Source organism: Pseudochaenichthys georgianus, chromosome 3 (genome assembly GCF_902827115.2).
Source record: "Pseudochaenichthys georgianus chromosome 3, fPseGeo1.2, whole genome shotgun sequence".
NCBI classification, from domain to species: Eukaryota; Metazoa; Chordata; class Actinopteri; order Perciformes; family Channichthyidae; genus Pseudochaenichthys; species Pseudochaenichthys georgianus.
The window spans coordinates 22,984,118-22,998,284 of record NC_047505.1 but is presented as its reverse complement, the minus strand read 5'-3'; the positions used below and the strand labels follow the sequence as shown (position 1 = coordinate 22,998,284).

At 42.5% G+C, this 14,167-nt stretch overlaps 1 protein-coding gene across 1 annotated transcript; it reads right to left on the bottom strand.

Moving 5' to 3' along the window:
• Positions 1-2,797: 2,797 nt before the first annotated feature.
• On the bottom strand, positions 2,798-9,133 carry LOC139433154 (uncharacterized). The gene is made up of 5 exons (XM_071202032.1): positions 8,433-9,133; positions 7,992-8,078; positions 7,418-7,610; positions 7,187-7,249; positions 2,798-6,376 (listed from the first exon to the last, which is right to left on the bottom strand). Exon 5 carries the CDS (start codon positions 4,312-4,314, stop codon positions 3,556-3,558), a length of 759 nt encoding a protein of 252 aa, XP_071058133.1. The 5' UTR covers positions 4,315-6,376; positions 7,187-7,249; positions 7,418-7,610; positions 7,992-8,078; positions 8,433-9,133; the 3' UTR covers positions 2,798-3,555.
• Between the last annotated feature and the right edge of the window lie 5,034 nt (positions 9,134-14,167).

The window sequence follows — 14,167 nt, the reverse complement described above, 5'->3', positions numbered from 1 at the left end:
ATTTCCAAGGCTTTGTTCTAGTTTATTTAAAAAAGAACACGTCCTAAGTCTTTTCCGGAAGATGTATTCCTTGACCTTGATGGAAAACGTCATGAAGCATTGGAGCACCTTTACTTAGCATTTCGAGAATTTGAGCAGTTCAAATCACGGCTGCCACTAACACCACATTTCACTCTGTTGGGAACATTTCCCAGCATATAGGCCCAGGACCTTGAAACGGCAGCAGCCTGATGGAGTACAGCTAATATTAATTTGATTATTCATGTGCTTTTCCCTAATGCAACGGGAATGTCATAAAGTTTGCTTTGAAAAGGTCTACTGTGCATACTGGCTTTTCTTTCTAGGACACTTGATTGAACAGTTATTGTTAATACATTTTGTTTTGTGCTTTCTGCCATGTGTGGAAGGTCTGTCGAGGCTGCACCTGTTAGAAATGGCAGCAGCGGAAGCTACTAATTACAAGGTTCGAGGCTTTTATTGGTCATGCGTACATAGCTACACAACCCTGTCTCCTAAAAATTACGTTCCCACAGAACTAAACTGCATTCTCAATTACGTTTAGCTAGAAACGTATTTTCTCCCACGTTACGTTTGTTATGAACGTATCTCAAATACGTTTATTTTCTACATATCTTCTAGAAGCATATTTTCTTCCACGTTACGTTAGTTATGAACGTATCTTAAATACGTTTATTTTCTACATATCTTTGCCATTTATTGTCTTGTTTGTAATAATGATAATAGTTATTTATAAATATCATTTTAGAGCACACATTTGAAATCGAGAATCGGGCTCGATATATGGTTAAATTAAAATCAGTAGGCGAGGCTGTAATTTCGCCAGCTGTTACTCTCATGAGCGAGGCAGAACATAATAGTTTGATCATGCCAAGAAGCTGCTGTGTCGTTCATTGCACCTCAAACATTAAAACAAATCCAGAGTTACGTGTTTCTGTACTTCCTCTAAGAAGAAAGGACAGTAACAGAAGATCTCTGTGGCTTCAGGCTTGATCGCCGTTCAAATGACAGCGTTGGTTTCCCCAAAAGTGGGCGGGGCTGTAAAGTGAAGTAGATTTTACTCTCATCTATTATTCAAAACCATTCTATTTATTCTAACGTATTACATGCCAGTGTTTTATCTTTTTATTTATTTGTTTTTATTTTAAATCGTATAATGTCGGACTTTTTTTATCGTCTTTGAGGAAAAGAAATGGGGTTTTGAGATTCAAAATACTGAAATCTGTATTTTTTAAAATCTCTTCCTTCTAATTTGTTATTCTTTTCTAAATAACACACTGTTATTTACTCAACAATAACACACAATTATCCTTGTTTTTATTTATTCGTTTAATTCTATAATCTTGGGCATTTTAGCATGCTTTTTAGCCGTAAATAAAGTCACCAGAAACAGACGGGACATTTCGAGATTTAGGATGGCCGAAGACACTACACTACCCATAATCCCCAGCTATCGTTTGGGACTACAGTCCCGTTGACAAACCCCGTGATGTTGCGCCAAGGTTACGCCGAGCGTCAAGCTCTTTGAAATGGAACGAAACCACGGCAGACTATTCAAAACTGGACTCGAACTCTCCCCCAGAACTACACATGCTGGCTATTGTGTTTCGCAACATGTTCTCTATGGCACGTCTCTACTGGGAATTGTAGTTTTAAAAGACGTGTTTCCCAAATGTAGAAGTTGACAGTATTAAACTGTGTACAGCCCTGGAGGTTTAGGCGATAGGAAACACATTGGTGTGTACACATTTAAAACATGTAATTACTAAATGGGTGAAAATCGCTTGTATCCATAATGGGCAGCACTAATATATACCCACACGACAGCTCATTGTTACTTTGTAATTCTACTCCACTACAATTCAGAGGTTAACCTGGTATTTTTACTTCACTACATTTAGTTTAGTTACTTTGCAGATTCTGATTAATGATGTGGAATATAAACAACCCTTAAAGCAGACTTTAGTTACACCTGAGTAAAATTCAGGGTAGGTGATTGTCAAGTGGCAACAATCAGGAGAGATATTTGATAGTTGGTGCTTGAGAAGACTAAACATTTATCTGCAGATCTTTATAAAGTATATTCATTACTCGTTATTCTCTACTAATAGTTAATTAAAAACTGTATAATGGCTATTTTGCACATCCCTTTCAAGATTTCAAGATTTTCTAAGGTGTATTGATCTTATACACAACTTGGGTCGCAGGTTCCTCAACAGACATCTATCAATATGTGTGTACTGTATACCTCCACCATTAAACTGTCATATTCTGCACATTTCTTATTCTATCTACATACATAAGAGTATAATTAATGTGTATAATATCAGTTAAAATAAGTGCTTCAACATAGTTAACATTGCAGGAAAGCAATATTTTAGACGTTAAGTACTTTGTCAGGCTTAATATTTATCTGTAGATAGATACCCCCTAAGCTTTTTTCTTGTTTAAAAGAAGACCTTAACCTCTTTAATGTGTTAATAAAGGTTAATTCGTTTTTCTGTTTTGCACATCCTCCTATTAATATCTGTGTACATCCGGCACTAAACTGTTTTATTGCAGAGATCACTTAGTATCTTCTTGACTTTTTATATTCTATATTTCTATCATTGACCTTCTACTTTCCCCCTCTGAAAGTATGTACTCTTAATATTGTTTTAATCAAATAAGATTATTCAACAAAAATAATTCAATAACATGCTTTAACCACTAGGCCGTGCACACAAGGTACACACAGCATATTAATAATAACTTTGTATTATTAGTGTAGACACTTATGTATAACATCTGAAGATGTGTAGTTTTATTCATGTTTTTACAGGATATTGCTATACTATTTCTCTTGTTTTACTTCTACACATTAATATCTGATTTGTAAAACATCACAGACAGAAAGGCATAGGCTATCCGTCATTTAATGGTAAGCTATTGAAATTGTGATTCCATAGATGTGTCTCCCATCACCCAAATCCCCTGACTATTCTCTCAACTCAGTATTTACATTCTGATATTCAAAGAAAATCAGTAATATCTTTAAAAAGTCCTTTTCTATCAGCTGTGCACCGTTATGGTGTAAATACAGCCTATCCCAATTGGATCAAATATAAAAGTCAGCCGAATTACTATTGATACTGCAAGGAGACGTATTTTGTGAAAAGAAATTGAAGATGTTGTTTAATTGTTGATATATTTATGATCCACGTCAAGTATTCAGTTTTGGCAGCAGTTCTCCTGTTTGTCTCTCTCATCATGGCTCTATAAATAAAGAACTACGGCAGATCTAGCAGTTTAGTTCTGTGGGAACGTAATTTTTAGGAGACAGGGTTGAGCTACAGTGTAGTTATGACGATGAAAATCTTGGGTCACAGGCTCCTCCAACAGTGCAACACAATAAGACAAAACAGAAAAAATAGTGCAATAAGAGTCTATATGCAAGTGATTGAATATGATAAATTAGATAAATAATTTCTAAATTGCAGCCAGATTAATGTTTGTGGATGTTGTTTCAAAAGTTCAGGTGTTTAACAGTCTTATGGCCTATGGGATGAAACTGTCCCTGAGTCTGGTGGTTTTAGTCCTGATGCGGCGGTAACGCCTGCCAGATGGCAGCAGACTAAACAGTTTGTGGCTAGGGTGATGGGGGTCTTTTATAATCCTGAGGAATTTCTTCCTGAGCCGCTGGGGGTAAAGGTCCTCCATGGATGGCAGCTCGGTCCTGGTGATGTTCTGTGCAGTTTTCACCACCCTCTGTAAAATCTTACGATTGAGGGTGGCGCAGCTGCCGTACCAGGCCGTGATGTAGCCCGTCAAGATCCTCTCTATGGTGAACCTGTAGAAGGTCAGGATACTCTCTATGGTGCACCTGAATAAGTTGCTGAGCATCCTGGAGTCCATGTTGAACCTCCTCAGCCTGCGGAGGAAGAAGAGCCGCTGTTCAGCTTTTTTGGTGATGGTGTTAGTGTGATGAGTCCATGTCAGGTCCTCAGTGATGTGGACACAGAGGAACCTGAAGCTGCTGATTCTCTCCACCGTAGTCCCATTGATGGCAATGGGGGCGTGTTCCTCTCTCTGCTGCTTCCTGTAATCCACAATCAGCTCCTTGGTTTTGCTGATGTTGAGATGGAGGTTGTTATCCAGGCACCAAGGTGTCAGGTTTGCGACCTCCTCTCTGTACGCCGTCTCGTCGGTGATCTTGCCGATGACGGTCGTGTCGTCAGCAAACTTCACGATGGTGTTGGAGCTGTGTGTGGCCACGCAGTCGTGTGTGAACAGGGAGTAGAGGAGAGGGCTGAGCATACAGCCTTGAGGGGCTCCGGTGTTGAGGATCAGGGTGGAGGATGTGATGTTTCCCACCCGCACTGCCTGGGGTCTGCCCGTCAGGAAGTTCAGGATCCAGTCACAGAGAGCTTGATGACCAGCTTGTAGGGCACAATGGTGTTGAAAGCTGAACTGTAGTCAATGAACAGCATTCTCACATATGTGTTCCTGTTCCTCGGGTCCAGGTGTGAGAGGGCAGGGATCCACCCTGCCCTGTTCAGGTGAGGGCTATGGCGTTGTCTGTGGACCTGTTTGCTCTGTAGGCAAACTGCAGGGGGTCCAGAGAGTCAGGGAGGGAGGAGGTGATGAATGATTTGACTAACCGCTCAAAGCACTTCATAATGATGGAGGTGAGTGCTACTGGGCAGTAGTCGTTGAGGCTGGTGATTTTTTTGGGGACAGGAACGATGGTGGAGTGTTTGAAGCATGCAGGGACTACAGACTGCAGCAGGGACCTGTTGAAGATGTCTGTTTTTTTATGCTAATCTTTGACATATCCAAGACTGTTATTAAAAAAAAAAGAGCCAGTCCCCAAATATGTATTTTTTGGAAAATAACTCATTTTCTCTGTTTTCATCATGAAAAAAAACAGCGGTTTCATGTATTCAAAATGGTATTTAAAGGGTTACAATCCTGAATTGTTTTAAATGTTTGGTATTTTCTATTATAGGGCGGAAGTTGCTTTAAAGATTGAAGCCAGAAATGTTGTGAAAAAAACCTTTTAATATAATGTTTTTATCAAAGTCTTTTGCAGTGGACATTTTTGTCTCGAATGACTAATGTGCGTAGTCAATTTGTTACATGGTGAATTAAAGACCGATTTGAATTTTTTTAATTGGAATTCCAAAACAGAGCGAGCAAATAACCTTGTTACAAAAAATCAGGCCATTTGCACAACACAACCATATGGACAAAAACGTCCACAGTGATACCGGAGGGTTAAGGTCTTAAGGGAAGGCTTAGGAATTAGTGTTAATTTCGTTGACTAAAACTATGAGGAAATATGTTCGTCAACGACCTTTTTTTCCATGACGAAAAGGAGACGATGACGAGACGGCACCGACGGCAGTAAACAATAGAGAGGTGAAGTCCCTCCCTTTCCGGGAGCCTCCATGGGACCCCAGAAGCGTAAAATTATACATTGATCCCGTTTGAATTGTGCCACGAATGACACATATGATGTTTGTCAATTTCAAAGAATATTTTGCAAGTCAAAAAAATTAAAATGTGTCGTAAAACTGTGAAGTTACACATTTTTTTGTGTGAAACCGCTCAGTGAACTACAGGTCTCTGGTCTCGCACAATACGCGTCACCATCACAAAGACGGCCGTCACGTTAGCAAATTTCACCTGTTTCTTTCAGAATGAGAATAAAAGTATAAAACGAGGTGAACATCACTACAAGTCTGGACACGTTGAGAGCTGTACGTACACGAAAGGGGAGTTAGTCGGTTCTGTAAGAGCCAGCATGCGGGACCGCCTTTACAAGGTTTCGGTGAGTAATATGAGTGCAATGTGTAACGTTAATGTCAGCTAGCTAACAAGGTACACTAACGTGTTTTGTTTTGGTAACTAGTTTTCTCCTTAAGAACTTCGTGGTCTCTGTGTATGCTGTGGATTACATTAGTGTTCACAAGAACAAGGTACACTCCCGTGTTTTGTTTTAGTTGCTCTTCAGATTGAAGCGGCCAGTTTTATATCGACTATACTGTATAGTCTATACTGTATGTGTGATCTCCTTTTACATCTCGTTGTGTCATTTGAGTTTATTTGCTGTGTGTAGATTCAAGGATTTTGGTGACATGAACATGACCATCGAGGAGGCAGTCCAGTTACCATCCTTCTGTCTCCGTGAGGAGGGTGGGTCATATATCACCCATACTGGCACCAGTCCAAGGGCAGCTGCACATCACAGACCGGAGTCTCTGCTACTTTGTTGTGTGGACCACGAAGGAGGCGATCATCATCCTCATCCCCAAAGACCCTGCATGGCATGGAAATCTCCTCCTCCTGGAACAATTCTACACCCAGCATATGCTCCCTGTGTTGGCCAGTAAAGAGGAGGACATTTAAATAAACATACTCTTAACACCCTCAGACTCTGCGTTGTGTTTCGTATGTGTGATGGGGTGTTATGCAGAGGGGAGGAAAACAGGACACAGCAGATTGGGATTGTGGTGGAGATGCTGAGCAGTTATTTAATTGTTGCATGTAATTATTATTATTATACTGCGTGCTTCTTAGTTATTCCATCTTTTGCTGTAACATGGATCTGTATGTAACTCTATATTTACTTGTTATCTACCACACTTCCTTCTACATCATACACCATCATTATACATGATGGTGTATATAGGATATATATATTTGTATACATATCTGTAAATTGTATAATTTTATTTAAACATCTTTTTGATCTCTCTGTCTATAAACACAAACTGAGTAAGATTGACAATAAAGTTGACTTTGAAAAATATATATATTCTTTATGAAAATAGTTGCCTGTTGGCGAAATGAATCCAAATTAAATACATAATAATAAATACATAGTAGGTGGCGATATATGCTCCTAGTGGTAGCGATTCGCCATTAATATATAAATATCAAAATATACCAATATATAAATAATAGTAATATGGAAATTAATATCCTTCTTCTAATATCCCTTCTTGTGCACAGCGTCAGTGTTGATCCTCCAGTTCAGCCCATTGTCTAAGTGCACTCCCAGGTATTTGTAGTCCTCCACAACAGCCACATCCTCTCCCAGAAAGCACAGGGGTAGAGGAGACGTCCTCACCCTCCTGAAATCAATGACCATCTCTCTGGTCTTGGCCACATTCAGAATACTCACAACATTAGGCTGAGGTTCATCTTCCGCTCTTCTTGAAGTGGTTGTGCTTCTTGTTGCTTCCGGCTAAAATAAACATTAAAGACATGTTGAGTGTTTAAAATGTGCTGTAATACACAACACATTATTTATTCCTAAACTTGCAGAAAGAAAAACTAAAGTGTGACATTTAATCACATATTTATATATCAATCTTATACACCTTGAATTGTTGTTGGCCAATGATACACATACCCTTTGAAGATGAGCTGGGAAGTTGAATATTGTTGGCACAACACCATCTTTAAGCCGGACAGTCTGCCCTGTCCGGTCAAATTCCTCACTCCTGAAGTGCTCACTGCAGAGCAGTGTCCTGTCACAGGGAACAAAACCGTCCCTTCTTAGGGCGAGTTCCCACTGCCTCCTCCTCTCTTTGGTTTTGGGAAACCTTAAAAACATGAGAAAGGTAGCCAGATATATAAATTATTGTCAACATGTTCCTCCCTTCTTTCCTTTAACATTAAGGGTAGGACAAAAATACACACCGAAATTATCATATTTTTGGTATGTATGCATGTATGTATAGCCTACTTTAAGAATAAGACAACCACACTAAGAGTAATAAAAAAGGTGTCCAATAGAAACATTAAATAATTGTGTAAAGAAATGGTAACAACATATTCTAAAGAGGCTGGGTCAACAACAATCTTGCAATACTATTATCTCACATAGCCCCACTGATCCTGTGTAGCAGGACTTGTAATGTACATACATCCACTAAGTAATTAACGATTATCCTAATTTTAGTCATAATATTGTCATATCTTACACGTGAAAGGTGATCCCACGGGTTCTTGTTTCCAGACTGCGGTGATTAGAGCATCCGTAGGCTGCACAAAAGTCCGGCATAGTACTTCTGTAAACACAAAGCCAGCAAATTCCTGTATCATAATGCAAGATGTTTTTAACAAGCCAAACCACTTGGAAGAAATCATGTGTAACTTAAGTTGTGTTGAAAAGAAAGAGCAGTTCTGCCTCTCCCACTGGTGTAAAGTTGCTGGGTCAACTTTGTAATACTAGGTCTCACTGACAGCCTCTTGTTATTAGCCAGCTAAAAAATACAACCACATACACAAAGAAAAGCTGCAATTTCAACATGTCCAAGCATCCTGTATCATAGCCATGCTAATCATGTTTATAATAAACCAAACCGTTTGTAAATCAGTCAAGATTTCAGTGAGTTAAGAGTATTTTTGTGCAGATCACTCACCTCACAACAGCTACCACAACGCGAATCAGAGTAACTGTTAACTGTAGCAAGATGGCGGCCGGTCAGCTACGCTGGAAAATCTCCCATGCGCCCAATAGTAGCTTCATGCTACTCCATGAGCCATCTAGTGTTTATATATATATATCTATGAACGGCATGGTCCGGGGCCCTTTCTCATTTCATCAAATCCCCCTCCTCGACTCCTCGACTCCTCTGTCCTCCGGTAGTGACCCGGAAATGAATTTTAGCGCGCCATGTTGAAGGACATCCCATTTCTCTAAATGCGCATCGAGCATCGAGGAGGCTCTCTGGAGGAGCTCTAACCGAGGATACACTGATGGGTCCTCCATGGTCCTCCACGGCTCCTTCGCGGATGCATTTCCGGGAACAGAGATGTTTCAAAGAGTCGTGACGCACGGCCGGACTTATCTCAGCCAATGACAGCTCTGCATGCATCCCCTGGATATTATTTTAGAAACTGCTTTCATCGCGACGCGATGTTTACAGAGAGAACAGCTGTGAGGTGCAGAAAGCAGAGCAGTGTGTATAATATATATCACTCAGTATAACAGGCCTACTCTCTTTATTTGCTTTAGTTTAGTAGTAGATATCTACAAACAAAGAGTCGATATTTTTCTAAAACCATTCAGTGCTTCACAATAAAATACACAACGGCTGTAGCCTGTTTTAGGAGCTGTATGTGCGTGTGTGTGTGTGTGTGTGTGTGTGTGTGTGTGTGTGTGTGTGTGTGTGTGTGTGTGTGTGTGTGTGTGTGTGTGTGTGTGTGTGTGTGTGTGTGTGTGGTACAGTGTGTAGGTGTGTGTGGTACAGTGTGCGTAGATGCAGCGGACAGACAGGTATGTTGGTTTGGTGTCCTCTGCTTACTTTTAATACTTGTAAATACAACTTTTGGCCCGTAATTTATTTTCCTCATTGTAGCGACCAGAGGGGGGGGGGGGGTATATCCAGTCTCTGATAGTGTTACGAGTTATGAGAGTACTCCGTTTGATTCTGAAATTGTATATATTTATATAAATATATACACATATATATGTGTGTGTGCGTGTCCGCATCTGTAGCCTGTTATTGTCTCATTATACCGCACTGTGAATGAATCAAAGTAAATATATAAGTCATCATGAACACATCTGTCCATCAGACAGAGGGCTGCTGTGCCTTCTGTCATCATTAATGGACGTCTCTTTAAAATGACCGCTCAGAGGAGAGGAGTTCTCATTTCTCTAACCGCCTGCTGCTTCCCCTCCTCTCTCCTCGGTTCCCCTCCTCGGCTCCTCCGCTCGCATCTCCTGTGGGCGGGACTAAGTATCGAGGATAGGAGTCGAGGAGGGGAGTCGAGGAGGGGAATTCGAGAAATGAGAAAGGGCCCGGGAGAAGAAGAAGAAGAAGAAGAAGAAGAAGAAGAAGAAGAAGAAGAAGAAGAAGAAGAAGAAGAAGAAGAAGAAGAAGAAGAAGAAGAAGAAGCATTTTTTGATTTTTAAAACAAATTTTATTTGCATTTGTTTTAAACATACACCCACCCTGCAAAAGAGTCGGAACAAAACTAATACATTACACAATCAAATAAATAAACAGATTTTCATGACTACCAAATAAATATCATTTGAAAAGTGTTTTACCCATTTAAAAACATCCTCTTTTACACACTTTAAAAACAAAAACTACACCTATCCTTTAAAACTTCAATATGAGAGAGTCATTCTCCCCCAGCGAGCACAGAACCTGCCCCACAGCCCACACATCCAGAAACCCCTGCAGATGATTGATCAGCGTATAGTACGCATGCTCCACCCTCAGACGCGCTGCCACCAGCCCCCTCAGACAGAGCACTGCATCAGTCGATCCCACTCCAGCAAGTTGGTTCTTCCTACTTTTCCAGATTGCTAATTTTGCATTAGCAAACAAGAAATTCATCAACAGTAGGGTTTCCTTCTTTTTCAGGATGTATTTGGGGCCATGGACAAAAAGTGGTATGGAGAAAACCTCCCCGAACCCTTCCACCCACCCCTGTAACATTTTTTTAAGACCAGCCAATCTGGGACAGGACACGACTAAATGCTCCAATGTTTCTGCCATAAAACAGAACGGACAGCCTCCCCTTGTGCCTGGGTCAAAATGAGCTCTGTATTTGTTAGTGGCTATTGCACCGTGTATAATTCTCCATTGGATGTCAGCCATCCGTTTCTCAACCGGAGATTTATACAGGATCCGCCAGCTGCCCTGAGGGGAAGAGCCCAAGCCAAACACATCCGTCCACCTCGACTCTCTGACGCCTGCAAGCGAGCTGAGGTTTAACACCTTTACACAGCTAAGGTATAGCTTCTTCCCATTGCAGGAGGTGAACTTTGCAGGTGTTAGAGTCCCCAGTGATAGCAGGAGACCCTCCTCCTCTCTCCATTCCCCCACCGCAGGACCCACACTCAAGGCAGGAAAAACATAATCATGTCCCTTTCTCCACTGGTCAGCCAGATCTGCATCCAGAGCAAAAGTCAGGTGGGATGGCGACAGCGACTGCCACACCTCATCTACCAGGTTCTCCAGAACTCGGGTTGATCGAATGCCCGTCACCTCAGCCAGTGTTTCCATGGAGACCCCCGTCAAATGGCCAAGTTTTACCACTCCCGCTTCAATGAACGCATTTTTTAGGGTGGCTGAAGAGAAAAGGGTTCCAGAAAGAAAACCAGTGTCAAACAGTGGCTCCTCAAACAGCCACATCCCAGGCCGGGGGTCGGGTGGTCTGGCAAAACTCAGAATCTTCCAGGCATTGATGACTGAGCAGTAAAAAGGTGTAAGTCCAGTTATCTTGTACGCAGGGGCCTTCAGCAGAAACAGGTGTTTCAAAACCAAAGCCCCCCGCCCTCCAGAGCAACAGTCGGGCCATAGCCAGCCAGCAGGGAGAGGCACCATACAGCAGCCGCTGAGCTGCCTGCAGTCTAAAAGCAGCAGTCCTTGCAGTAATGTCCACGAGGCCCTGCCCCCCCTCCACCACAGGCAGGTGTTGGAGGGGACATCACTGGGTACCGATGCTGGCACCCAGTGATGACCCGACCAGAAGAATCCACGAGGAGCCGCTGCAGTTGTTTCATGAGGCCCGGCGGTGGGGTTAACACCTGCAGTCTGTGCCACAGAGACGAGGCAACCAGATTGTTGGCGACAAGAACTCTTCCCCTGTAGGACAGCTGGGGGAGCAGCCATTTCCATTTGGCTAATTTTGCTTGCACCTTTCCCAGCAATCCCTCCCAGTTCTGTGCCACCATGTCCTCAGACCCCAACCAAACTCCCAGGACTTTTAAACCCTTGTTTCCCCAGCTAAGGTTACCAGGAAGACTGGGCCTATTTTCAAGACTCCACTGACCTATCAAAACTGCCTCACTCTTCTCCCAATTAACTTTGGCTGAAGCAGCCTTCCTGTACAAAGCTAAACTGTCCTGTAGCTCCTGGATATCTCGCTGACCCTGGACAAAAACACTGACATCATCAGCATAAGCTGATACAACCACCGGGGGGGCCTGAGCTGACTCTGGCAGACACAGGCCCCTCAGCCGGTTTCTAAGTCTGCACAAAAGCGGCTCGATGGCAATACTATATAATAGGCCTGAGATAGGGCAGGCCTGCCTGATCCCCCTTTTAACTGGTACAGGTCTGCTCAGCCCTCCCCCCCACCTTCACAACACAACATGCATCACTGTACAAACACTTCACCCAGGACAAAAAATGCTCCCCAACACCAAAAGCCTGCAATGTGGCAGCCAGAAAAGTGTGATCCACACGATCAAACGCCTTCTCCTGGTCAATAGAAATAATACCAACACTTATATCATACAGTTTACAAACATCAAAAGTGTCTCTCATCAAAAACAAATTGTCCACAATTGATCTGCCAGGGATGCAATATGTCTGATCAGGACCGATAAGAAGTTCGATAAAAACCTTCAGTCTGTTAGCTAAGACCTTTGACAGTATCTTATAGTCCGTACATAGGAGAGCCACAGGTCTCCAGTTCTTCAGCAGGGTTAGATCTCCTTTCTTAGGCAACAGTGAGATCACTGCACGCCTACAGGAAGCTGGAAGAGTCCCTTTCCCAAAGGACTCCATCAACACTTCTAGCAAGTCATGTCCCAGAATACTCCAGAAATGTTTAAAAAAGTCTGCAGGTAAACCGTCTATGCCGGGAGCCTTGCCGGAGGCCATCTGTGTCACCGCAGAGGTCAGTTCCTCCAGCGTAATGTCAGAGCCCAGGGTGTCACTTTCGGCTGGACTCAGCTGTGGAAGACCCTGAAGAAGTTCATCAGCAGCTTCCACGTCACAACCTTCGGCTTTGAACAGGTCTGTGTAGAAGGACACTGCATGCCTCCTCATCTCAGCAGGCTCAGAGGTTACCTGTCCATCGGGGAGACGCAGACATACCATCTGCTTCCTTTGGCCCACAGAGCTCTCCAGGTTGAAAAAAAAGGTGGTTGGTGCATCAATGTCTCTCATGGAAGTGAAACGGGCTCTGATCAGGGCTCCCTTGGCCTTCTCTTGAAGAAAACAGTTAAGCTGTTGTTGTTTTAGGAGGGACTGTTCTATATTTCGAGCAGACACACTCTCTAACTCTCTGATCTCCCTCTCTAACTGCTCTATAGCTCTCCTAATGTTTGCAGTGGAGTAGGCTGTATACTGTTGGCAGAACACTCTAATCTGAGCCTTTCCTACCTCCCACCACTGACTCAGGGAGGGAAAAGACTCTTTCTTTGATTTCCAGTTGATCCAAAATAATTTAAAATTCTCACAAAAAGTCAAATCTTGTAAAATGTTAACATTAAACTGCCAGAACGATCTCGGTTTCTCTGTGTTGGATAAAACCAAATCTAAAGAAACTAGCTGATGGTCTGTGAAACCAACCGGTTGGATGTGACAGTTCACTGCACGAGTAATAGAAGAAGCAGACATGTAAAATCTGTCTAGCCTGGCTGCACTGACGCCCCCATCTAGCATTCTCATCCAGGTGTATTGTTTAACAGAGGGGTGTTTCATCCTCCACACATCCACTAAGTCAGCCTCTCTTATCACCTGTGACAGTAAAAGGGACGACTGAGGATGCGGCTCCCGTCCTATTCTGTCTAAAGTGACATTAGTGCAAGCGTTCCAGTCCCCCCCCAGTATCACACACTCCCCCTGTACACTAGTGTCTAACTCGTCTTTTAATAACTGAAACACAGATACACGTGCAGGGCCCTGATTGGGTGCATAAACATTAATAAAAGTGAAAAAGAACTCTAACAGTTCCACTTTCACCATCAAGGCTCTACCTGCCACTATCTCTGTGCTGGATACAATCTTAACATTTAGAGAGGGGGAGAAAAAAACAGCTACTCCAGCACTGAGGTTTGAGCCATGACTGAGTACATACTGACCCCCCCACCACATTCCCCAGTCCGTCTCATTCAGGCTATCACTGTGCGTTTCCTGCAGAAATATCACATCTAATTTTTTCTGATTAAAGACCTCCAACACTAAAGCTCTTTTCTGTGCACTTCTACCCCCGTTAATGTTTAAAGAAGCAACCCTTAAAGCCTGCATTAGAGGAAGGAGATAGAGAAAAAGAACAGACAGGTACACACAGCAGAGAGGAGACACCCAGTGTTGCATGATCATGTTGACATTATTTAGACCTTTTCAATTTCCCCCTTTTTTGCTTCCTTTCGGAACTTTTTTCATATTAGTTACATGCTTCC

Coding starts and splice junctions, on each gene's coding strand:
- LOC139433154 (XM_071202032.1), bottom strand. CDS start 4,314: ATGCTCAGCCCTCTCCTCTACTCCCTGTTCACACACGACTGCGTGGCC.